Source organism: Triplophysa rosa, linkage group LG3 (assembly GCF_024868665.1).
Source record: "Triplophysa rosa linkage group LG3, Trosa_1v2, whole genome shotgun sequence".
Lineage (NCBI taxonomy): Eukaryota > Metazoa > Chordata > Actinopteri > Cypriniformes > Nemacheilidae > Triplophysa > Triplophysa rosa.
Window position 1 is genome coordinate 7327697 of NC_079892.1, and position 25231 is coordinate 7352927.

The following is a 25231-nucleotide window of genomic DNA, read 5'->3' on the forward strand; positions in this document are numbered from 1 at the left end:
ACAAAAAAGATCATATTAAAATAAAATTATTTAATTTTGAAAAACATAAATTCTTATTTAAATCCTATTGTGAGTCAATCTATTCCTGATTGGTCGTCCGTTTACACAGCAACAGGTGTGCTGTTGTATCTGCGCAAAACCTCCATCAATTTCCACTGTTTGTGCGCATGGGGGGAGTGTCCGCGCGCATCACCGAATATGTTGCGTAGTCTAGAGCTCGTGCACGAGCTCCATAAGCACCGCACTGGGTGCGCGCGCGTGCCGTGACAGTCGCCATTTTATTTTGAAAAATCCAAATCGAACCGAGGGAGAAAGCGACCTTTTATCCGTCAAGAGCAGAACTACGAAATACGACGAAAATGATCATCCGCGTGTAATTCTGTTTCCAGAATCCGAGGTAACGCACCCGCTAGTCGCTATCTGGTTTTCGGCGTAATCTCGTACATCTCTACAGTTATGAATTTGTCATATGTTGTGTGCTAGGCTAATCCAACGTTAGCTCGTTAGCGTGTAGTTTCCCTTGCTCATCTCAACGGCCAAAAAGTCACAGCCGCTGCCCAAAAGTTCAATTGACCCGGTGTGTACTGGCACTATTATCCCCGACTGTCCGTTACATTTGGCTGGATGAGATCATCGATTTGAATTTTTGAAATAAACAAATTGTGATTAAGGCTCGTTTGGTGAGTGCAATAACTATACGACTGCTTTAGTGATTTATACACCTAGTTTGTTGCCTTTATCGGTCTCCAATCGTGTACGTTAACAGTTACGCTAAATATGATAAACGAGGCCTTGGCAATGGGGCTGTAACCTACGCAATTTGCGTGGCTTTTAATGTTCACTCTTCGCGATTCACATGCACCTAACGTTACATGTGTATTTTGTAGGTATTAAACAACTTTCGGTGTATTTAGTCTACATTTTGCATATGGGTTCGATGTCTAAAGGCCAGATGTTAGCCATTATCTGGTTGAATCTTCTAAAGAACGGTAAAATATAGAAAGGCTCCCTCTGAATTTAATTTGTACGTAAACAAACGAAATCTTGGTGGCAAAAAGGGACTTTCTAATGGGACTCGGTCTTTTGTCATTGCTGTTTTTTGTGGTAGACACAATGCTTAAATGAGCAATCCAACAGGCTAAACCTCTGGTTACTGTCAGTCAGAAGTGTTCATATAAGCATGTCCTACTCGGGCAGACCGCAGCAGCTCTCGGTAAACAGGCTAATGCTCGGTCGCCATTCGAAACAATGGGGTTTAGGCTGTTAGCCTAGCCTACCAGTTAGCCAGCTTCAAGGTAACATGACTGGCGTTGAATCCGTCATATGTTGCAGTCAAACTTCTAGCTGGGAAGATAATGTTGTGGAAGAGGTGATCCAGCTGTAGCCATAAGAGCTGTTTAAATTTCAGTATATAATCAGCATTAACATACATTAGGTGCAATTTGCTTTTTAGATGAGTTAGCACTAGGGAAGCTAATATGCTAATGGTGTTGTCCACGGTTAAGTTTGAAGTGATTAATCGTTTAAAATCAATTAACTGTGTCGTGATAGCAAGTACAATACATGTTATCTATTAGGTGAATTTTGTTTGAAATGCGTTGCATTTTTGACAGTCGTTTTAAGTCACGTTTAAACCTAAATGTGTAGTGGCATGATGTTTATACACTGTACTTGACACGTTTGGGCTTTTTTAGTTGACTGTTCACTTTTGCTTTTTGTGGCTCCTTCTCTTGGTTAAATCGGAAATGTTGTGGAGAACAGTTTTATTTTAAAAAATATGAAAATTTCCAAATGTTATAGTTTACACAGATTTCCTTTTAGGAGTGACTAATAAAAATATACTAAGAATAAGTATATACTAAAGGTTTAGTAACCCTAGAGATCCTTCAGCTTTGATCAAGGCCCGTGACAAGTAAGCAAGTAAGGACTTCCGGTTATGCAGCTGCACAGTTCAGTTCCTCAGTTAGTTATTAATAAACAAACCTGCGAAAAAATACTGGCGAACAAATAAATCGGTGGCCTTAAACCCCAAGACTTTCTTTTTCGAGAGAGTTGTTTATGCAACAGTAAATCATGTTGTTCATTCCAGTTGTCTTTTCAAAAAATATATTTTGAAAAACAAATTCCTTCCAGAAATAATGTAAAATGCTGGTTACACTAAGATATTATTAAAACCTTTATTATATAATTTAAATTGATTTGACATGTTTCAAACATTTTATACCATGGTCTGTTTAAATACTCGAATCTGATTGGCTCGATGATGTGCATAAATGAAGGAATAATCCATGGCTAGCCATGCATGTGTTCTAAGATTGAAAGGATTGTCTTACTTGCTGACAAGTTAAAGCTTTACTCTGCATTTCTTTTTTTATTTCTTTTTGCTAATGCTTTTATTCTTTGTTCCAGATGTCACTGTGAATTGCACTGAAGGACGTTACTTTGCATCAGCACCCACCCAAAGACTTGGCTTGTTGGAAACCGGACACTTTTCACACCTTTTGGGGGGGGGGCTGTCAGAAGTAACTTATCACTGCGGTGACTAAAGGGGAATAATGGTGATTTTGCGCCGGGCTCGGCCGCCTGCTTCCGCCCCAACCAGCAATGAATCTTGACTCGCTCTCGCTGGCTTTGTCTCAAATCAGTTACCTAGTGGACAATTTAACTAAGAAAAACTACAGAGCCAGCCAGCAGGAAATACAACACGTAAGTCCATTTTGTACCATAACGTGGTGGATCTCTCTTAGGGTCATTTTGACATTGTAGGACCTTAGATGACTATAGACAACTAAACTTTGTAGTAGATTGTGTTGAAAAGTTTATGTAAGTTTTGTGTACTTATAATGTAACGCATGACTGCCCTCAGATTGTGAATTGTCACGGCCCTGAGGCAGACAGGCATCTATTACGCTGTCTCTTTTCCCATGTGGATTTTAGTGGCGATGGTAAAAGCAGTGGCAAAGATTTTCACCAGGTAAAGTCCGAAAGCCTTATCAACCCTCCAGAAAGAAATTGATATATTTGCATTGTTTAAATTTCTTAATGTCACTTTAATTTTGCTGCAGACACAGTTTCTGATCCAGGAGTGTGTGTCGCTTATTACCAAACCAAATTTTGTTTCAACCCTCTGCTACGCCATTGACAATCCCCTGCACTATCAAAAGGTATGCAAATCTGTCAGAGTGTTTGACCCTGTTGTCTTTTATATTTGAAATTTGCGGTTTTTCTTAGTTTTTTTTTTTTTTGCCACAAGCATACCTTAATTATGCATTTCAACGTCAGGTTGTTGGTAGTTGCTTGCTTGGTTACAATAGGTTGGGTTTATTGTTTCCATATCTGCTTGTTGTTTTCAGAGTTTAAAGCCATCACCTCATTTATTTACTCAGCTGAGTAAAGTTCTCAAGCTAAGCAAGGTTCAGGAGGTAGGCATAAAGGCTTCTGACAAAATTGTGACATCAGTCATTGTTTTTGACAAATAGAATGGCTGTTAAAACCCTTGCTTCTTTCGCCAGGTGATTTTTGGCCTTTCTCTGCTAAACTCTAGCAACGCAGACCTTCGAGGGTTTGGTAAGTGTGAATTTCCTGACTGTGAACGTTATGTTTCGCTTTCAGTTCTGTTACGTTGAACATTTCAAAGAGAGTGAACCTTAATCTCTTGCTTTGACAGCTGCCCAGTTTGTGAAGCAGAAGCTTCCTGACCTCCTCCGTTCGTACGTGGACGCCGACCTCGGAGGAAATCAGGAAGGTGGCTTCCAAGACATTGCCATAGAGGTTCTGCATCTGCTCCTCTCCCATCTTCTGTTTGGCCAAAAGGGCTCCAGCGGCGTCGGACAAGAGCAGATCGACGCCTTTCTCAAAACACTGTGCAGAGGTTAGTGTGAAAGTCTCGGACCTAGGTATGGAGAGCTGTTTGCGTCCATAACCCTAAGAGGTTGGAAAAAAATGTATTTAGTCCTGTGTTTTTATTTCCCAGATTTCCCGCAGGAGCGCTGTCCTGTGGTGCTCGCGCCACTGCTCTACCCTGACAAACAGGACATTCTCATGGACAGGATCTTGCCAGACTCTGGAGAGTTAAATAAGACCATGATGGAGAGTTCTCTCGCTGACTTCATGCAAGAAGTTGGCTATGGCTTTTGTGCAAGGTATTAAAAATGTAACATTTGACTTGGCTTACATTGATTACTTTCGAGCTCTACATGCAACTAGATTCTTATTTATTGGTTATGTACCTCCGACAGTCTTGAAGAATGCAGGAACATAATCCTCCAGTATGGGGTGCGAGAGGTGACGGCCAGCCAGGTGGCCAGAGTGCTGGGCATGATGGCCCGCACTCACTCTGGCCTGTCCGATGGCATCCCTTTACAGGTATGTTTAGTCTTTTTTGGTTCTGTTTGAAATCTAGTAACTTAAAGCTTTTTTATACAAAGGAGTGGTTGGAATGGAATGTGAACAGCTTGGAGTAACTGGTTTCTCCATATCTAGTCCATCTCAAATCCAGTGGGTGGTGGCATTTGGAGTGATGGAAAGGACAAGAGTGATGGCTCTCAGGTTCACACCTGGAACGTTGAAGTTCTGATCGACGTGGTTAAAGAAGTGGTAAGTCTGGTTTACCGTTACCAGAACCACAGTGAGACTTTATTTATGTTATGTATTTCATCATATGCTGTGCTCTTTTCAGAACCTCAATCTGAATTTCAAAGAGGTGACCTATGAGCTAGACCACCCAGGCTTCCTGATCCGGGATAGTAAGGGGCTTCAGATAGTGGTGTATGGGATCCAGAGGGGTCTGGGGATAGAGGTTTTCCCAGTGGATCTCATTTATAGACCATGGAAGCATGCAGAAGGACAGGTAAATGTGAAACTAAGTGTTGTATGTTTCAGCTGTGTAGCCAAATATAGAACTCACTGAAGTCTTGCTCTTCTGTGTGCTCCAGCTGTCATTCATTCAGCATTCTTTGATGAGTCCTGAACTTTTCTGCTTTGCCGACTACCCGTGTCACACTGTCGCCATTGACATCCTGAAAGCCCCACCTGAGGATGACAACAGGGAGATAGCCACATGGTTAGTCTTGGCCTACTCAAACCCTTTAACATGGAACTCGAATGATCCCTATAAGTCATTGTTGGGTCTTTGTTTTATACACTCTCCATCCACTTTGACCAACAGGAAGAGCTTGGACCTGGTGGAGAGCCTCTTGCGTCTCTCTGAAGTTGGGCATTATGAACAGGTGAAACAGCTCTTCAGCTTCCCCATCAAGCACTGCCCGGACATGCTGGTGTTGGCCCTGCTGCAGATCAGCACGTCCTGGCACACGCTGCGTCATGAGCTCATCTCCACCCTCATGCCCATCTTCCTGGGCAACCACCCCAACTCCGCTATCATCTTGCACTATGCCTGGCATGGACAGGTGAGTGAGCTGCCTACATTTCAAGCACACATCACAGTTTGTTCTAGTGTCTTTGCGACTAATATGCACTTGGTTACATTTCTAGGGTCAGTCCCCATCCATCCGTCAACTGATCATGCACTCTATGGCCGAGTGGTACATGAGAGGAGAGCAATACGACCAGGCTAAGCTGTCTCGCATCTTAGATGTGGCTCAGGACTTGAAGGTACCGATCTGCTCAACTCTTGCGTCTTGCATCTTAAGATAATCGGAGACGAGTGATCAATCATAACATCTGGTTTCTATGTGTTTAAGTCTTTATCGATGCTGCTGAATGGTACTCCATTTGCCTTTGTAATTGACCTTGCTGCACTTGCCTCTCGCCGTGAATACCTCAAACTCGACAAATGGCTTACTGACAAAATCCGAGAGCACGGGGTAAGATTATAGATCGCACTGTATGCTTAATTTCAAGCCAAAGAACATAAAAGACTGACGCGATCAATGATGGTTTGTTAGGAGCCGTTCATCCAGGCATGCATCACGTTCCTGAAGAGACGCTGTCCTTCCATCATGGGTGGTTTGGCCCCAGAGAAAGACCAGCCGAAAAGTGCTCAGCTTCCTCCTGAAACACTGGCCACCATGCTCGCATGTCTGCAGTCTTGTGCTGGGTGAGTGAAAGCAGACTTGGCGCAATACCAGATTTAGTGGACATGAAAACTAAATTTATGTGATTAATAATTCATTTTCTAGATGTTTTTACCCATTTTCTGTAGTTGCAAACTAATGGTTATGTTTGGCACCTTGTGCAGGAGTGTATCTCAAGAGCTGTCAGAGACTATATTGACCATGGTGGCCAACTGTGGCAATGTGATGAACAAAGCTCGACAGCCGCCACCAGGAGTCCTACCGAAGGGGCGAGCACCCAGCACCAGCAGCTTAGACGCTATCTCACCTGTGCAGGTAACATCACATTGCTGCGTGACCAAATGGGATTTTGCAACAGATTACTGGAGAAATTGGCTAACATTTCACTGTTTCTCAGTCCCTCCTTGGTTCCCATGGTTTTATGTTCTTGTTTTCTAGATGGACCCTCTCTCTGCCATGGGCTCTCTGAGTTTAGGTGTTTCATCCACCTCTCACACCCCAAGCATGCAAGGATTCCCCAGCCTGCAGGGCTCTGCCTTCAGTAACCCACAGTCCCCGGCTAAGGCCTTCTCAAACCTGCCTAACCCAAACCCCAGCACAGCTTTCCCAGGAATTAACCCCCTTTCATCTCAGCTACAAGGTACCTTTGACATAGTTTCATAACAGAGCTGAGTCCCATTTCAGTTCTCTAATAACCTAACTGTGCAATTTTAGTACGATTGCTTTAGAATTTGTCTGCTTCTTATCATTTACAAGGTCCTTTAAGCACAAGCTTGACTGGGATCGGATCAGGCTTGGGCATGCCAGCCGTCAGCAGCGACCCCTTTGGCACCAGGAAGATGAGCACACCGGGGCTGAACCCGCCCACCTTCCAACAGAGTAAGATGAAAGCCTGTAAGTGGTGGTGTGGCTGAGTGAGTGCCTGGTGCCTCATGCTGTATTTCCTCTCAAAACCCAACAAAAGTCCTTTTGAAATCATTTGGAAAATTTCAAAAAATCTCTTTAATCTTGGAATGTAATTTTCATCCCCAAGCCAAAAATATCATTAGTAAAGAGGAAATGCAGGTCAGTCTACATTACTGCGAAATGTTCTTGGCAACCAGCTTGGATCCGTATGTAAATGCATTTTGAGGAAAACAAGCTGTTTGCTGGGAATGTTTTTTTTTTGCATATGGTTTCAGTGTAATTGCAGTTTTTTAACTAAATATTGACTTCCAACTTTCTGTAGTGTTTTCATCAGCTCAAAAAGAATGGCCTGTAACAGATCCCCATCCCACTGTTTCAGCTGACCTATCTCAGGTGTGGCCAGAGGCAAATCAGCACTTTAGTAATGAGATCGACGACGAAGCAAACAGCTACTTCCAACGCATCTACAACCATCCACCACATCCAACTATGTCTGTGGATGAGGTGAGAACCCAACAACATCAGCAGAAGTAACTGAATGTGTGCGAATGCAAAAACATGCATTTTCAAATTCAACTAGTTGCGGGAAGCCTGAATAACTAGCTAACTGGTCTTAAGTACAAGCAGCCTCAGATGCAATTCCTTGGCCTACTTATGAGACACTTCAGACTTTTGTACCTTAAGATTTCAGATTCATTTGTTATTTCTGTTCAGGTGCTGGAAATGCTGCAGAGGTTCAAGGACTCAAACATCAAGCGGGAACGGGAGGTTTTTAACTGCATGCTGAGGAATCTGTTCGAGGAATACAGATTTTTCCCCCAGTATCCCGACAAAGAGCTGCACATCACCGCCTGCCTCTTCGGGGGGATCATCGAGAAGGGCCTGGTCACGTACATGGCGCTGGGCTTGGCCTTACGATATGTCTTGGAAGCCTTACGCAAACCTTTTGGATCAAAGATGTATTATTTTGGAATTGCTGCACTAGATAGATTTAAAAATAGGTATGAGCGTTCATTTTTTTGGTTTTCCAGCCATGACGATGTTTAAATGTTTCGCAAGATGATGAGCTTGTTTTATTCGAACTTTGAACTTTTCTGTTTCTTAGATTGAAGGACTATCCCCAGTACTGTCAGCACTTGGCGTCTATAGCCCATTTCCTGCAGTTTCCACACCATTTACAAGAGGTAACTTGATTTTTGTTTTCATAACACTTTTGGCCATAGCTATAGCATGATCGTATTCATTTCTTATGCACATTACTTAATTACATTCCTAGCTGAATAAATCTCTTGTGTGATGTCAACTTCCTGTGTGTACAGTATATCGAGTATGGCCAGCAGTCAAGAGACCCTCCTGTGAAGATGCAAGGCTCCATCACCACCCCGGGCAGCCTGGCACTAGCCCAAGCTCAGGCCCAGTCTCAGACCCCCAAAGTCCCCCAACCTGGCCAAGCCAGCACCCTGGTGACCACAGCTACCACAACCACCACCGCTGCCAAAACCACCACCATCACGAGACCCACAGCTGTCGGACTGAAGAAAGACGTGCCAGTGAGTCAACCGTTTAACACTGTTTCTGAGTCAGTGCTTATGATAGCCACAGGCATTTCCTGTTTTTTATACACAGTTGCCAGTTGGCGCATAGCATGTTTTGCAGTTTTCCTAAAAAAAGTACCATTTTGTATAAGATTATGGACTGTTGTGGTCTGTTCATTTCCTTTGCAGCCCTCAATCAACACCACAAACATCGACACCTTGTTGGTAGCCACAGACCAGACTGAAAGGATCGTTGAGCCCCCAGAGAACGTTCAGGAGAAGATTGCGTTCATCTTCAACAACTTGTCCCAGTCAAACATGTCCCAAAAGGTGTGTTATCTTTTATAAAGTAAAGGCTTAATATTGTTAGAAGAATGTTCTCTGATGCGCTAAAACGTGTTTTGGTGCCTGTTATAGGTGGAGGAACTGAAAGAGACTGTGAAGGAAGAGTTCATGCCCTGGGTTTCTCAATACCTGGTCATGAAGCGCGTCAGTATTGAGCCCAACTTCCATAGTCTGTATTCTAACTTTCTGGATACACTGAAAAACCCGGAGTTTGTCAAGATGGTTCTCAATGAGACTTACAGAAACATCAAGGTGAGGTTATTTTAAAGGTACTAATATTGTATCAAGCTTATTAGTGTCACACCATTTCCCTGCATAGACATTTATTATATTTCTTTGTATTCAGGTCCTCCTTACCTCTGATAAGGCAGCTGCTAACTTTTCTGATCGATCCCTGCTGAAGAATTTGGGTCATTGGCTTGGAATTATCACACTGGCTAAAAACAAACCCATTTTGTACACGGTGAGTTTATTTTACTGTGGTTTGGAGAAAACACGCATATGCGTTTAGGGAGATTTCCTGATAATACCTTTGAAATGGTGACAAGTTAATGTTCTGCTTTCAGGACCTGGAGCTGAAATCTCTTCTGTTGGAAGCCTATGTGAAAGGTCAGCAGGAGTTGCTGTATGTCGTCCCATTTGTAGCCAAAGTCTTGGAATCAAGTCTGCGGAGTGTGGTAATAATTCCCTTCCAAATTTGCTGTTGAGTGAGTTTTGGAAATTAAAGAATGTAATGAGCTTCTAACAATTTGGGGCTCTGTTCTGTAGATCTTCAGACCGCAAAATCCTTGGACCATGGGTATCATGAATGTACTAGCTGAACTCCACCAGGAACATGACTTAAAGGTCAGTCCATCCTCACTAGTGTTGTCACGGTACCAAAATTTCAGTAGTCTGTACCAATACCAGGAAAAACTCCACAGTTTTCGGTACCAAAGCAAAACACCAGTACATGCTAATTGAAACACTATTTTATTAATAAAGCTCATTGTTAATATAAATGTATAAAAAGCAATGCCATTTTGTATACATGAAGTATACAAGTTTATTGTTGCTGAAACCGTTGTGTGCTCACTGGGGTCTTTCATGCTGATGAACATCCACCTCAGTCTGCTGCTGTATACGACAAATAGAATAAACTTCAGTAAGTCAACTGACTGAACCAACATGCATATGCAATATTAGAACAAACCTCAGTTTTTATACTGCATTTACACAGGATTATTTACATTAAGGTAACTGTATATTAAAATAATAAATGAAACTGATAGATTTTTCTTTAGTTTAAATTTGGCTTTTTAAACCTAATGGAGTTATCTATTCAAGAATATATATTTTTCTGACTTAATGATATTAACAGCATACACATTGCTAGTCATCTATTGTTTTTCTTGCACGATTTTGGATATATAATATAAGTACTGTAAACCCCATCATGTCCTCCCATTTATTTTACCCCATTACTGTTATAAAAGCATTAAATGGTTAATAAGGATACTTGACTGGATTAGCATTGTCGCTAACTAATTAACACGCAAACAGGGACGTTTATTTTAATGTAACCTTTAACTTTACATATGATACAACATTCATAATGTAACCGCTAACAGAATTTGAAACTTACCGCTTGAACTCATTCAAATAAATCTGGATTTTTCCTCCTTTCACCACAAAACTTGGTTAGTTTTCTTCATGATATGACTTAAGTATTTCTGTGCGCATCTCTTGTGGGTCAGAGCCGCGCTTATCTGCTATTGCATCTATAAAAAGTATCCGACTGACAACCTGTCAGACTTCGCATCAGTACCTGGTTAACCCGGTACATCGGTGGTACCGGGTCTTAAGAAAATTAGGTACAGCAACTTTTTTATTTTTAGGTACCGACTTGGACCCAAAGTACAGGGACTTTTGACAACACTAATCCTCACCGATTCTAGACATACGATACTTAATCTTCCAGTGGAACGGGTTTCACTCTCTCCCACCGTTGTCATGTTACAGCTCAACCTGAAGTTTGAGATCGAAGTGCTCTGTAAGAATCTGTCTCTGGACATCAGCGAGCTGAAGCCAGGAAACCTGCTGAGAGACAAAGAAAAGCTCAAGAACCTGGAAGAGCAGCTCTCTGCACCAAAGAAAGAGACCAAGCCTCCCGATGCTGAGATGATGCCTATAGTTACTACAGGTAGAACTGTTAAATGCGTCTTGATCTGGAATTTACCTCCATTTAACCACATTTGTCTTTTTTGTTGTACACTGCCATGCTGTTTACTTAGTTGTCTGTGTTCTTTCTAACCAACAGTAGATCCTGTTGCATTTACAACAGTACCCTCAACTCCAGCAACCACCACTACTTGTACAGCCACAGGGCCGCCCACTCCACAGTTCAGCTACCATGACATTAATGTCTATGCCTTGGCGGGCCTGGCCCCACACATCAATATCAATGTCACTGTGAGTTTGTATTAAATCAACAATGTTGAATGACATCATTTACAATTCGATCCTCATCAAAATCATGTTTCGTTAAAACGATTCTGTGTGTGTACAGATCCCACTGCTGCAGGCCCACCCTCAACTGAAGCAGTGCGTGAGACCGGCTATCGAGCGTGCCGTACAGGAGCTGGTGCACCCCGTGGTTGACCGGTCCATCAAGATCGCCATGACCACCTGCGAGCAGATAGTCAGGAAGGACTTCGCCCTGGATTCCGAGGAGTCTCACATGCGCGTGGCCGCCCACCACATGATGCGAAACCTTACCGCCGGCATGGCCATGATCACCTGCAGGGAGCCGCTGCTCATGAGCATCGCCACCAATCTGAAGAACAGCTTTGCTGCAGCTCTTAGGGTAGAAAAAAATTCCTTGTTACATAATTTGCTTTTGCAATATTGAATGTAGTATTGGATTGGTGAATGGATGTTGTATAGTGTTGATAAATACAGATCTGATAAGTACAGATCTGTACATAGTATTAGTTTTATATTTGTTCATTATGGGACATTTACACTACATTACGCTAAGCCATAATTGCTTTGTAAAGGCTGTCATTTTTAATGCTGAGTTGAGCATCTTTCACACAAAAAAATCAGAATATCACGCGAACAGCTACTCGGAACCACTTAGAAATTGCCTGGCAACCACCCAAAACACCACTCAGATTTTCTTCCTAGATTGTAATCTTGTTTGAATGATTATTGTAACTGTGGGTATCTCTTACAGGCTCCCACGCCCCAGCAGAGAGAGATGATGGAAGAGGCTGCTGCTCGTGTCGCGCAGGACAACTGTGAGCTGGCGTGTTGCTTCATTCAGAAGACAGCAGTGGAGAAAGCTGGACCAGAGATGGACAAGAGACTGGCAACTGTAAGTCCACCTCCAGGATAGATGGTTGTTGTTTTAACAAAAATACATAATCCATCAGAGGAAAGGTGTGATTTATAGAAATGGGTTTCTTTGTCTTGTAGGAGTTTGAGCTGAGGAAGCATGCCCGCCAAGAAGGCCGTCGTTACTGTGACCCCATGGTGCTCACCTATCAGGCTGAGCGCATGCCAGAGCAGATCAGACTGAAGGTTAGAACTTTTCACGAACTTCTTAAGGTCATGGGAATAAATGATAATGTGCTGCTGTGTATTAAAACATCTTTACTAACTTTTGAACTTCAGGTGGGTGGAGTGGACCCTAAACAGCTGGCTGTTTATGAGGAGTTTGCGCGAAACGTTCCAGGCTTCCTACCTAGTAATGACCTGTCTCAACCTACTGGATTCCTTGCTCAACCAATGAAGGTAGTAAACCTTGATCTTGATGAATCTGTTTTTGTTTGATGTTAAGGGATCGTTTAACACTCAAACATTTACACCTGTTTTTGTGTTCCAGCAACAGGCATGGCCAACCGATGATGTGGCTCACATCTATGACAAGTGCATTTCAGACTTGGAGCAGCACCTCCATGCAATTCCACCCGCCCTCGCCATGAACCCACAGACCCTGGCCATACGCAGCCTGCTGGAAGCTGTAGTTATGGCAAGGAACTCCCGTGACGGCATTGCTGCCCTGGGCCTTCTACAGAAGGTCAGTAAACATCAGTCTGGAAAAGGAACATTGCACAATCTCGGATTATGTTTAACATTTAATTTTTTTCACATTAGGCTGTAGAGGGTTTGCTGGATGCCACCAGTGGTGCTGATCCTGATCTGTTGCTAAGCTACAGAGAGTGCCACCTGCTGGTGCTTAAAGCCCTACAGGACGGACGTGCCTACGGCCCACAATGGTGCAACAAACAAATCACCAGGTCTGTAACACAACTAAGCCAGTCGTAAAAATGTTACAACTGACATCGACATCGTTCTAAGATGTTGTCCTCGTAGATGCCTGATCGAATGCAGAGATGAATACAAATACAACGTCGAAGCTGTGGAGCTGCTCATCAGAAACCATCTGGTCAACATGCAGCAGTATGATGTACATCTGGCTCAGGTGAGGACAGCATCTACAGGACCTCAGAAATGTGGATTAAACATCTATAGTTGTGAACGACTTCAAACTCTCGTGTGTTTGCAGTCAATGGAGAACGGGCTCAACTACATGGCCGTAGCATTTGCCATGCAGCTGGTGAAACTCCTGCTGGTCGATGAGCGCAGCGGGAGCCACATCACTGAAGCTGACCTCTTCCAAACCATTGAGACGTTGATGAGGACCAGCGCCCATTCCAGAGCAAATGCACCTGAAGGGTAAGAGACTACCATGTGCCACCACAAGTCTTTTGCTTAATGTTTTTATTACTGAAGATTAACTGGATATTTTGCGTGGAAACCATAGTTTGCCCCAGTTGATGGATGTGGTTCGCTCCAACTATGAGGCTATGATCGATCGCCACCATGGTGGGCCCAACTTCATGATGCACTCTGGGATTTCTCAAGCATCTGAATATGATGACCCACCAGGCCTCAGAGAGAAGGCAGAGTACCTGCTGAGAGAATGGGTCAACTTGTACCACTCGGCGGCTGCCGGCAGGGACAGCACTAAGGCTTTTTCTGCATTCGTAGGCCAGGTTAGCTGAGACTATCATATCCTTAGAATTCAGGTTTTATAGCACTGTCTTTGAACCTGTCAAGCCCCATCATGGCTCAATGGGCCAAGCAACAGTGCAAAAGTAAAGGCTTGTTATATAACTGGAGCTTCTTGGAATTTCTCCCAAGTTGCTCTTTTAAAAGCAACCTACAATTTTATCCGATAAAAATAATTCAGGTTTTAAAATCACTCTTTGGATATCGGCTGTGGATTAAGTACCTTCTCTGTTCTTCTCTAACAGATGCACCAGCAAGGCATCCTGAAAACCGATGACCTCATCACTCGCTTTTTCCGGCTCTGCACAGAGATGTGCGTTGATATCAGTTATCGAGCACAAGCCGAACAGCAGCACCCCACCACCAGCCCCGCCATCATCAGGGCCAAGTGCTACCACAACCTGGACGCCTTCGTCCGGCTCATCGCCCTGCTGGTCAAACACTCCGGAGAGGCCACCAACACTGTCACCAAAATCAACCTGCTCAACAAGGTTCTGGGCATTGTAGTGGGCGTGTTGATCCAGGATCATGATGTGAGGCAGACGGAGTTCCAGCAGCTCCCGTACCACAGAATTTTCATCATGCTTCTGTTGGAGCTCAATGCACCAGAGCACGTGCTGGAGACCATCAACTTCCAGACCCTCACTGCCTTCTGGTGAGCATATCGCTTTAGTCTATGACTATTGTAGCTTCAATTTCATATCTACGTGAGTATATATTTAATGCCATTTTTCTCTTTACAGTAACACATTTCACATCCTGAGGCCGACTAAAGCACCTGGATTTGTATATGCTTGGTTGGAGCTTATTTCTCATCGCATCTTCATTGCCAGGATGCTTGCACACACCCCACAACAGAAGGTGTGTGTCTGCTGAAAAATATACAGTACATAAATGCCACTTATCACTTGTCAGTCACTGACCTCATGTCTTTCCTCTCTGTCAGGGTTGGCCTATGTATGCACAGCTGCTGATTGACTTGTTCAAGTATCTTGCACCCTTCCTAAGGAATGTTGAGCTCAACAAACCTATGCAAATTCTTTACAAGGTATCATCACATCAGTCATGTTTGTAGTGTTGTGCTGTTTGTTTCGATGTTTGTTTGACTCATGTTTTTATCGTCATTCTTTAAGGGAACGCTCCGTGTGCTGCTCGTCTTGCTCCATGACTTCCCAGAATTTCTGTGCGACTACCATTATGGCTTCTGTGACGTCATCCCGCCAAACTGCATCCAGCTGAGGAACCTTATCCTGAGTGCCTTCCCCCGTAACATGAGGCTTCCAGACCCCTTCACCCCAAATCTGAAGGTATAATCATGCATTTGGTGATTTGTTCTTATTTGAAAATCCTTTTTAGATGTTCTCAAAATGTAAAAACATAGTTGTGACCTCCTGCTGTGTTACTGTGGATTTTGAATCCTTCCCTGTGTTCTTACTAGGTGGATATGCTAAGTGAGATCAACATCGCTCCTCGCATTCTCACTAACTTCACCGGTGTGATGCCATCGCAGTTCAAAAAGGATCTTGACTCTTACCTAAAGACCCGCTCACCGGTGACTTTCCTCTCTGAGCTGCGCAGCAACCTGCAGGTAGGGGGCACCACTTGAGTTTGTTACTATAGTGGGAAAAGAATCAAAGTCTAATGAGTAGATTGTATTAAAATATTGTGAAATGAATTATCATGTTGTACCTCAGGTGTCCAACGAGCCAGGCAACCGCTACAACATCCAGCTGATCAACGCTCTGGTGCTGTACGTGGGTACCCAGGCCATCGCACACATTCACAACAAGGGCAGCACTCCCTCCATGAGCACCATTACTCATTCAGCACACATGGACATCTTCCAGAACCTCGCGGTAGACCTGGATACTGAGGGTACTGCCATTTTCTTTCCTTAAACAAGAAATGCATTCGAATTATAAATCTAATGCAGAACTGTTTTTTTTGTAGTGTGTTTTAAACGTGCAAGAGCGTGATCTTGTTTTTATCTTTCCAGGCCGCTACCTGTTCCTGAATGCGATAGCCAATCAGCTGCGTTACCCAAACAGCCACACACACTACTTTAGCTGTACCATGCTGTATCTGTTCGCCGAGGCCAATGCTGAAGCCATTCAAGAGCAGATCACCAGGTACAACAAACCCCTCCGACTTGTACCCTTACTGTCCTTACAATGAAAGTGTCTAATGTACGTCAATGTCACGCAGGGTCCTGCTAGAGAGGCTGATCGTGAACAGGCCGCACCCTTGGGGTCTGCTCATTACCTTCATTGAGCTAATCAAGAACCCTGCCTTTAAGTTCTGGAGTCACGACTTTGTGCACTGTGCCCCTGAAATCGAGAAGTAAGCCAGTCCCCATCGTTTTGAATGACGTGCATGTCTATGACGAAAAATCTGCAAGATCAGTGATGGCAATCTCTCGTTCTCTCTCCTCAGATTGTTCCAGTCGGTGGCTCAGTGCTGCATGGGGCAAAAACAGGCCCAGCAGGTGATGGAGGGAACAGGTGCCAGCTAGGCTGCAGGAACTGTTCCTGTGCCCAGAGAGAGCGCTTTCCCTCGCCCCAACCCTTCATTTGACCCAACATCCCTGCACATCTGATCAACACACAGCCTGCACTGAATTACTGTCTGCCCTTCGGGGCGACATCTGACCTGAGGAGTTCTATTTTCTTTCAAATCCCCCCAAGCAAGATGAAACTTCTATGTAAATACTGAAAAGGACATTCAAGGGCAGATTTTGCGTAATTTTGTCAAAGATGCTTGAGCACATTTTACTCCTGGATGTTTGGCTCCCCTAACTCTCCATTTTCTTTTTTGCCTTCAAAACGAATTGACTTTATTTTGGAAGCTTGGTAAGAGGCTCGAGGAAGCTGTCTTTTTTTATTATTTTTATTTTTCCTGATGTTTGGTTTTAAGGGGAGGGCTGTCGGTGTGGCGAGTTGATAGTATCAGAAATGTCTTGGACTGCAGGAGGGTCGCTAGTTTGCACCTGTGATGAAACTAATCTTGGGTTGGAGGTTCTCCCTGGCACTTGTACAATTGTGGAAATATTCAGAAATTTGTTGGTAAATTGGATCTTCGGAGTTTGTACAAAGATTCAACTTGCAGAACAAAAAAGGACCAATACAGCTCATTTTGTAAGGATTTTGAATGTTTTGTAAATGTATTGGTCCGTGTGATGTATTTTGTAGTAATTTGTAGTTGCCTTTAGTTCCTGCTACTTATTTCCTGTATGTATGCATTCTGTAGTTACCGCATTAAACACTTGAACTGCACCCTGTCTGGATTTCATTTCTTATATTGGTGGGATGAAATGTTTTTGTTCAAATAAAAAAAGTGGTAGTTTTTAAATAAGGGGTGTGAAAGCATTAATTGGGATTGACACAAATCTCTAGGACTGTCTGTACAGTCATTTTACGGTCTTGTTAGACAATTCATTCAGTTTTTTCTGGAGATTTACATTGGATGCCAAGGTAAGAATAGGTGTTGGGGGGTATTCTATTGCATTTTATGCAATGTATATAGTGTCCAATATTGCTTATTTGTTTTCATTCATTATTTACTGTATCGTGAATTGCATGTTACACAATAAGAGTTGGTAAAGTTGTGGACACTGCTGCTCATTTGTATGACATAACTTCACAATGAATTTGCCTTCGACTGAAACGTCAAAAATCTGTTACGTGTCTGAACAAAGGCATCTCTGAACTCAAAATCGTTCCTGTTCTCTGAATTAAGTCAAAATAAGGTAATAAATTACCTTTTAAATTCCAAAGAGAACAACCAAAACCAACGCACTAAAGACCCGTTAAAGCTAAGAACGAGGTAACGTTTGGTATGATTTTTAAACTTTATTATATTTATCATCCCTGCCTTATTGGTCCTTCTCACCTGCCATGGACTTCCAAAAGCAAGCATGAGCCACAGAAAATGTGTTTTTTTCCAATCCCTCACACATACTCCAGTAAAAGAAATAACAGAAAAAAATTCTGAGCACCATCATTTATTAAACATTTCCAAATTTACACCATACATTACATATTTTTGTGTCTTGACGATTATAGAGCGCTACACAGAATGCCCAGTATAAGGATTAAGGAATGTTTTAGTCTGAGGGTTTGGTGAGCTGCTGCAGGCGCTGTAGGATGTTCTTCTGACCATACCGCACATGCAATGCTCTTATTTCCCTGCTTTTGAGTTTACCCAGAGCTTCCTGATCCCCCAACAGTCTTCTGTCAGTTTCTACATCCTCAGAATAAGAGTCCAGTGCGAGTCCCGCCGCTGCATGTACGAGCCGTTTCCACTCTGTCGTCAATTCCGTCAGTCCCTCGAAACTGAATGCATACTCCATTTTATCATCATCATCACCATCATCATCCTCCCAACCTTCATTTTCATGAAATTCCTTAAACTCTTGTGGCGACATGCAGAGGACCTACTCATACAGACAAGAGTAAAACCCGATTCAGTTTGAAAACATATAGCAATAAAAAATACTTCAAACTAAATTAAATTCAGCATAATTCAGTAAAATTCGACTCACCTTGAGTGTTGTGTAGAGCTCACAGTAGGTGAGACACCCAGATTGACCAAAGATGAAAACCCCTTTCTCCCCAACATTCTCCATCTCAGATAACATGTTCCACTTGTCTATTAAAAGCTGCTCGTCTGTTTTACTTTTCGTCGCTGTAATTACAATAAAAAAGTACAATAAGTAGTTTACTGTTTTTTAGCCCTAAACAACTTCAGAGGTTATGTTAATATAAAGTGGGCAAAAAAAATACCTTGCATTGCTGCTTTGTACACACTGGACATCTGGACGTCTGCGGTGTCGTTGCTGTTGGTTGGAAATGGCTCTGAAAAGCCGTACATGTGCAGGAGCTGCCAGTTTGCCATCTGACCGTACGTATTAAAGACCTCCTCCCCCTTTTCAATACGCCGTACAGTGACCATCTTCAAACAATCCTGTGGATGACCGAGAGAAAACATGTTTGTTTCGCGTTAACTAAAAATTGGTTGCAGTTCTTCAATATTTCTATATCTACCATGCACAAACAAAGATGCGAATATCGGTGCAACACTTACAATTGTATATTCCAGATTGGCATTGTGCTTAGAGATGTGATTTAACATGTCAGCCATGGGCACCATCATTGGTGGGTTGGGTGCTCTCTCTTCATCTTCGTCTTTGTCTTCTACAGGCTCTTGAAAACTAAGAGAATGAAATTCAGAAATTGTAACAGGTTATGTCATTGAGTGTAGTTTCACAAAAATGTTGGTAAAAGCTGATCCCATGTTCAACAATTCTGTTCATGTTTGAGTCAAAAATGTGTGAAAAGGAAAAGCTGAGCTTGTGTCCACTTTATACGTCTCTGTTCTTGATGTGAGCGTGCAAGGAGCTTCACCTGTAGGCCATCACAAAAGCCACCAATTTCTTGTAGAGCTCTAGCGTGTGCCTCTCAGGGTCCCACAGATCAGGGTGGGACTTCATGAACGGAAGTACTATGTTGTTATATTCAGCCTCAAGTTTTTCCACATCAGTTTTGACAGCCTCTGGAATTCCTGTGCCTTTCAAAAGTGTATCCCGCTCCTCCTCCGCCCTTCAAAACAAAACCAACACAAAAGAAAACTTGAAGGACTAAATATAATCAGCGTGTATGTTAAGATATACACAATCTCCTACCAGAACATGGGATGATCTAGTATACTAAAGTCTGGCCAGAGGGACAGGTACGGCTTCCAGTGTGACTGCGGACACGTGTACTCGTAAAGGAGAGCTAGAAGAAGAGGAACCCAGCCTGAAGCGCTCTCCAAAGATTTCTTACCTAAAGAAAAGGCCATTTCAAAACCCTGATTCATGATTTTTGTGTGTAGAGTAAACAAAGAACCAGCTGTTCTCTTACCGTCTTCAAGCACCTTTTCGATAGCAGTGGTGCCCTGATGCAGAAGACACTCTCTGGGTATGGAGAATAAAACGTGTCCCTCTTCAATGTCCTCTTTGGCAAGCATTCCATATTCTGCAACTGTGCCCTCTTTACTTAAGCAGACCTGAAGACATATCTACTGTTAGTATGTTGAATATTATGAGTTACAGATGTATGTATTTTATATATCATGATATAAGCTTGTATAATCATTTATTTAGTAGTACATAAGATCACAGATTTACCTTATCACTGAGAGCCAAGTTCCCACTGTCACACCACAATATAAAGTTCCTCAATGGGTCAACCACATCACTGTCACCATCTCTCTGAAAAGACACATAGACTGCTCAGATTTACATCTATAAGACCCAGAACATTTTTGAAAACTGTATGCATCAAGCTTTATGTGATTCTGATACAACGACAAAATGTAATGTTATCTGAATTATAAACTATAATTGAAACTGTCCATATCTATAACCTAGAAAAGTTCGTTGTACCTTTGGCCTTTTAGCATCTGTCGCCATTTCTTCAAAAACAGCTGGTCGATGAGTGATATGAACTATAAAAATGTTAAATTTATGACGATCACACAATATTATACAGTGATTCTGTATTTTGGCTCCATGTGACGAGCACTACTCGCTTCTTCGTCTTCTTCATGTGAAACTGAAGAATGGAAAAAAACAGGCATTAGCGCCACCCACTGGACTCGATGTAAAATAATAACTCCATATCAATGTATTTTAACATCGAAACAAATGCTTTATTTCTTGTGACAAGATTTGGAAGATATTTAACATGTTTTACTGTAGTGTTTTTGCGTAAAGAAATACATATCTAGAATTAAAAGAGGAAAGGGAGAATCAGGAATGAAATGAAATGTGTATTAAAAACTACATTAACTATTCACATTAATCATAAAGGAACAGTTCACCTAAAAAAATGCTGTCAATATTTAAACACTCTTATGTAACACCTCAGTTCTTCCATGAAACACACACAAAACATTGTATAGATAATTTAAGTATTCTTAAATATACAACAAAATAATCATTCATGCAAAAACAATAGTTTTCATGCTTGAAGATGTTTAGGCACGTATGACATGATCTATATATTATTTCAACAAAACACACGTCATCACACAATTAAAACACACAATAAAACACATTTTCTGGCCCATAATGTCTGTGTAAATCTTAGCCTATATATCTAAATATGTAGGCCTACTATATTTATTCGATACAACTGTCCCTTTATCTTTTTCCATACTATGTCTTGCTGTTGTATTTGGATGTCATTAACTGAAATACCAAATGAATGAAAATTAATAAAATGACCAAATAAACATTTGTGTGATCACATTTGGCAATAAATCTCTCTCTGACTTTGATTTCACTAAATGTTAATGTTGGCCAAAACAGATTTTTTTTATTATTATTATTTATTCCTAGTCTATCTAAGATTCACAATCATCCTGTATGGTCTGGGTGCCTGTGTCACTCCAAACACAGGGGTGAAGTCTGGTTCACCTGCGTCTTCAGGCCAAATAAACTGAAACCGACGCAGCAGAGAGACCAAAATTAGGAACAGTTCCATCCTAGCCAGACCCTCCCCGAGACAAGTGCGAGGACCTGGAGCAAACAAAATTTATTATTATACATAACTCATGCCTATACATGAGAATGCACACGGTAAACACCTACATAAATTCACTGTGGCAGTAAAATTTCGCTTATCTTTCAATGCTCGACAGAAACAATGTTATCTTACCGACAGAGAAGGGCATAAAAGCTTCAGGTTTCTCAAACTGGCCCTGATCGTTCAGGAAGTTGACTGGGTGAAACTCATGAGGAAACTTCCACTTGTCCTTCTCATAGAGCACAGAGGAGAGGTCAGGAATGATGAGCGTTCCCTGCAAGAAAGAAAAAGTGGGTAAAAACGAATGGTCCTTTCGAACAAATCTTAAATATGGTCCAACAAGATTTTTTTGTATTTTTTTATTTGTTTATAGGACCTGCAGGACAGTGGGATCTGAGATGTCAAAATTAAAACATCAATAATCATGTATTGTGAAAAAGTTCACATAGATATTACATCGTGTTTTAAAACACTTTATTAATTAAAGTGGATTCAAATTCCCACCTTAGGAATCTGATATCCCATGAGCTTAGTGTCTCTGGTAGTACAGTGAAAAACACTCAAAGGAAGAGTACTGGCCATGCGCTGACACTCGTGTATTACAGCCTGTGTGTACGGCATTTTGTGTCTGTCTTCAAAAGAGACTTGCGCCTTATCCTTTAAAACACCATTCATTTCAAGGTGACATTTTTCTGCAAATAAGAAGAGCAGATTTTTTTTCAAAAAAGCAAAACTGTAAATTGTTTCATTATTTCCCCCAAAATTAAATATGCAATATTTAAAGTTGAACTTGAAGTAAACCTTGAATTTCTGGATAAGTCATAAGGCACAGCACAGTGTATCGGAGGGTGTTAGATGTGGTATCGGTTCCAGCAAAGAGAATATCAAGCAACAACACCACCATCTGGCTTTCATCAAAGATGACACAACTTTCACCTCTCTACTAATCAAAAGCACCCAACAGTGAAACTTAATCAAGAATTCAAGTGCATTACATTTAAAACCACCATTGAGCCGGTGTAGAGAACGCCATTACTAAAAGCACATTTCTATAAAATGTATTTTTAACATCCCATAATAACCTTCTCCATTTCATCCAGATAGCAGTCAATCACATCACGTGGTTCTCCTGGCACTCTAGTTGCCCTGTGCTCATTTACAATGCCTGAAACATACATGTTAACTGTATTGTAATCCCTCAGAGCTTTCTGGTAGGGTAAAGGAAGATTCCTCAACAGTGGCATTGTGTCATACACCTGCAGACAATGGAAAAGTAGTCAAAAATTCCTGATCAAAATTGTATATGAAATAATAGTATGTACTATTATAGTACTACTTTCTGTAACATACAGAAACAAATATACAACACATATATACTGTACCATGCCCCATGGTCCATTAGCAATCTTCGAGTTTTCGGACATCATTTTTATCATAGTCTGGAAAAACTCATGTTCATACTCGTATCGAGAGCCAAACAAGATTGAGCAGATGATGTCACAAGAAGCATTGTGGAACAGAGTTTGAGGGTCAATAGATTTACCTGACCACACGGAACACACACGCACAAACACACAAAAAAACAATTAGACTGTGTATTTTAAATGATGAACATTTTGTATATTAGGGTCCAGGCAAGGTACCTGCATTGACCTCTAGGTGAGTACAAACATGAGATATCTCCTCTAGAATCCTTTCCTCCATTGATCGCTTTCCCAAACCAAAATTCTTTAAGGTCATCAGTGCAAAGCGGCGATGCTCCCGCCAACTAGGACCATAGTCAGCCATGATGACACCTGAAGATATTTAACATCATGAACATTGGTTTTGTTTTTTCTTCTGTAGAACGTAACGTGCAAAACGTTAACCACTGACAGCTTCAGTCACCATTCACTTTAATCCATATTTTTCTATACAATAACAGTAAATGGGGAGCTATCAGTCAACATTCTGCTTTATGTGTTCTGAAGAAGTAAGAAATCAAATCTTTATGTTTCAAGAAATATAGTGGTCTGCAACATGAGGGTGCAGCAAAGTCTGAAAACTAAAGTTTCACATTTGGATTGAACAAAAATACACAGAGGAAGTGCTGGTCCACACAAAAATATAAATTTAGTCATCATTTATTCACCCTCGTGGCATTCAAAATATGTTTATGACTCTATCTGCTGTGAAACACTAATAAAGATATTTTGTGAAATGTCTCCGTGGTTTTGTGTTCAATGGAAGTCAATGGGGGCCAATGTTGTGTGGTTACCAACATTCTTCAAAATATCTTCTTTTGTGTTTTGCAGAAGAAAGAAAGTACAGGTTTGAAATGTCATGAGGCTGAACAAATGCTGAAAATTATAGGCTTGTTCAGACTTCATGCGGCCCTGCAAAAACCCACAGGCGGATGACATCATTTTACCACAAGACTAATTTAGCCATTCAAAAGCCTATGGAGCAGTCGGCTCTCGACTCTCTCTCGGGGTAATGTGATGTCATCCCCTGTCGGTTCTTGCTGCGCCACATGAAGTCGAACACACTTCATCATTTTTAGTGAACTATCCCTTTAAAACTGTTGGACGAATTTCAAAATAAAAGTCACACTGCCTTGAAAATCACTTAAAATGCACAAAACGTGTCTGTACAGTGATTATATTCCTGGTTTAACACCAGCTCCTAAAGAAACAAGTTTACATAGAAATGATCATGTAATCAGGTCTCTGTGTTTTATTGAACTTTGCCTTTTCCACGTGTGAGGTGGCTGAGTAAGAGGCCTTGTGGTCTTCCACCAAAGTCCAACCCCTTGTTGACCAGCGCCTCCTTCATTGCTCCTGCTCCATTCAGTATCACAGCTGGTCTGCCTCCAAAATAAAGACTGAAAACTCTTCCATATCTCTTTGATAACTATTCCCAGAAATAAATAACATGCATTTAATTATATTCATTCAATTGAGAATAGACAAGCAATGCTGCATGTGTAGCTGTCATAGGAAAACTGAATGTTATATAATTTGCATAATACGTCATTTTGGAATATCAAACATCAGACCTTACAACATAGAAAATAATCATGAACAATATTTTTCAGAGCATACAGTATGTGTGTAATCATAAATGAAAGCATGAAGCTTTTATTAAACATCATGCAGTCTTTAACTCACTCTTTCAAGATCCGGCATGGGATTTTCTAGATTAAGCTGTAGCAGGTTGCCAAATATCGGGAGGGGTTGTGGTCCAGGTGGGAAGTTTTTGGGGCGGCGGGTTCTGATGAGAAAGAATAGGAGAGAAATGCATATCCAGAGCAGAATCACAGAGCCCAGCATGTTGTCGCTCCACTGCACTCACCCTGTCCTGAACATTTGCAAGGTCATGTGACACTACATTTCAACAAGGGAAGCAGTGGTAGGGGACCATCTGATAAAGCTTTTTATAGCGTTTCATGTGCAACAACTTTTCATTAATTTAGATTCATAAATATTAAGATTCTGCCTATCAAATTTGAGTTGCTATGACTTGGTACAGTTGAGAAGGATTTAGCAAACCATTTCAAAAAGTGACATTAGATGTTGGTTTTAGTGGTACTGCACTTCAGTTCAGAGAATTAAAACATTTTAATTTCAGCATAAACAATCCAGATGTTTCTAAATGCAATACATTTAATTCACAAAACTGGGGATATTATAGATGCATCAACTATGAGCAAATCTAAGTATACATATTTGTTTGTTAGTTCTATAATGATTAGCCAGCATATACATTTGTCCTGGATTTGCCCTTTGCTCTGGTCCAAACCTCA

The 25231-nt window shown here is 41.6% G+C and overlaps 3 protein-coding genes and 1 non-coding gene across 7 annotated transcripts; 2 read left to right on the top strand and 2 right to left on the bottom strand.

Moving 5' to 3' along the window:
- The first annotated feature begins 263 nt into the window (after positions 1–263).
- Positions 264–17172, top strand: cnot1 (CCR4-NOT transcription complex, subunit 1). 4 transcript variants are annotated; one of them, XM_057329865.1, is made up of 48 exons: positions 264–397; positions 2410–2706; positions 2867–2974; positions 3066–3164; positions 3354–3422; positions 3513–3567; positions 3668–3871; positions 3974–4142; positions 4239–4365; positions 4483–4596; positions 4679–4849; positions 4935–5062; positions 5168–5408; positions 5494–5613; positions 5703–5825; positions 5907–6058; positions 6200–6350; positions 6474–6675; positions 6792–6914; positions 7264–7445; positions 7656–7942; positions 8047–8125; positions 8261–8491; positions 8666–8806; positions 8894–9073; positions 9168–9284; positions 9388–9498; positions 9590–9667; positions 10823–11003; positions 11121–11272; positions 11370–11666; positions 12039–12179; positions 12281–12385; positions 12479–12598; positions 12690–12884; positions 12962–13104; positions 13181–13289; positions 13374–13543; positions 13632–13863; positions 14125–14534; positions 14623–14740; positions 14826–14927; positions 15013–15186; positions 15318–15467; positions 15574–15754; positions 15876–16008; positions 16085–16219; positions 16313–17172. In XM_057329865.1, the coding sequence occupies exons 2-48, from the start codon at positions 2605–2607 to the stop codon at positions 16389–16391; spliced, it is 7191 nt and encodes a 2396-aa protein (XP_057185848.1). In that variant the 5' UTR covers positions 264–397; positions 2410–2604; the 3' UTR covers positions 16392–17172. The 4 variants fall into 4 exon arrangements, with proteins under 4 accessions (XP_057185848.1, XP_057185846.1, XP_057185850.1 ...); XM_057329863.1 differs by having other exon boundaries at positions 8047–8124; positions 8251–8491; XM_057329867.1 differs by having other exon boundaries at positions 7321–7445.
- LOC130552332 (small nucleolar RNA SNORA50) lies at positions 13903–14038 on the top strand. Its single transcript, XR_008962707.1, has one exon. It is a non-coding gene; the product is annotated as a small nucleolar RNA SNORA50 (small nucleolar RNA).
- Positions 17173–17863: 691 nt separating the features above from the next.
- Positions 17864–20443, bottom strand: setd6 (SET domain containing 6, protein lysine methyltransferase). The gene is made up of 9 exons (XM_057329605.1): positions 20304–20443; positions 20046–20129; positions 19780–19924; positions 19560–19701; positions 19282–19476; positions 18962–19088; positions 18661–18841; positions 18420–18562; positions 17864–18311 (listed from the first exon to the last, which is right to left on the bottom strand). The coding sequence occupies exons 1-9, from the start codon at positions 20328–20330 to the stop codon at positions 17982–17984; spliced, it is 1374 nt and encodes a 457-aa protein (XP_057185588.1). The 5' UTR covers positions 20331–20443; the 3' UTR covers positions 17864–17981.
- Positions 20444–20588: 145 nt separating this feature from the next.
- LOC130551736 (cytochrome P450 2F2-like) lies at positions 20589–24780 on the bottom strand. The gene is made up of 9 exons (XM_057329604.1): positions 24597–24780; positions 24177–24339; positions 23091–23243; positions 22830–22990; positions 22530–22703; positions 22249–22387; positions 21952–22139; positions 21580–21721; positions 20589–21440 (listed from the first exon to the last, which is right to left on the bottom strand). Exons 1-9 carry the CDS (start codon positions 24756–24758, stop codon positions 21262–21264), a joined length of 1461 nt encoding a protein of 486 aa, XP_057185587.1. The 5' UTR covers positions 24759–24780; the 3' UTR covers positions 20589–21261.
- Positions 24781–25231: the final 451 nt, after the last annotated feature.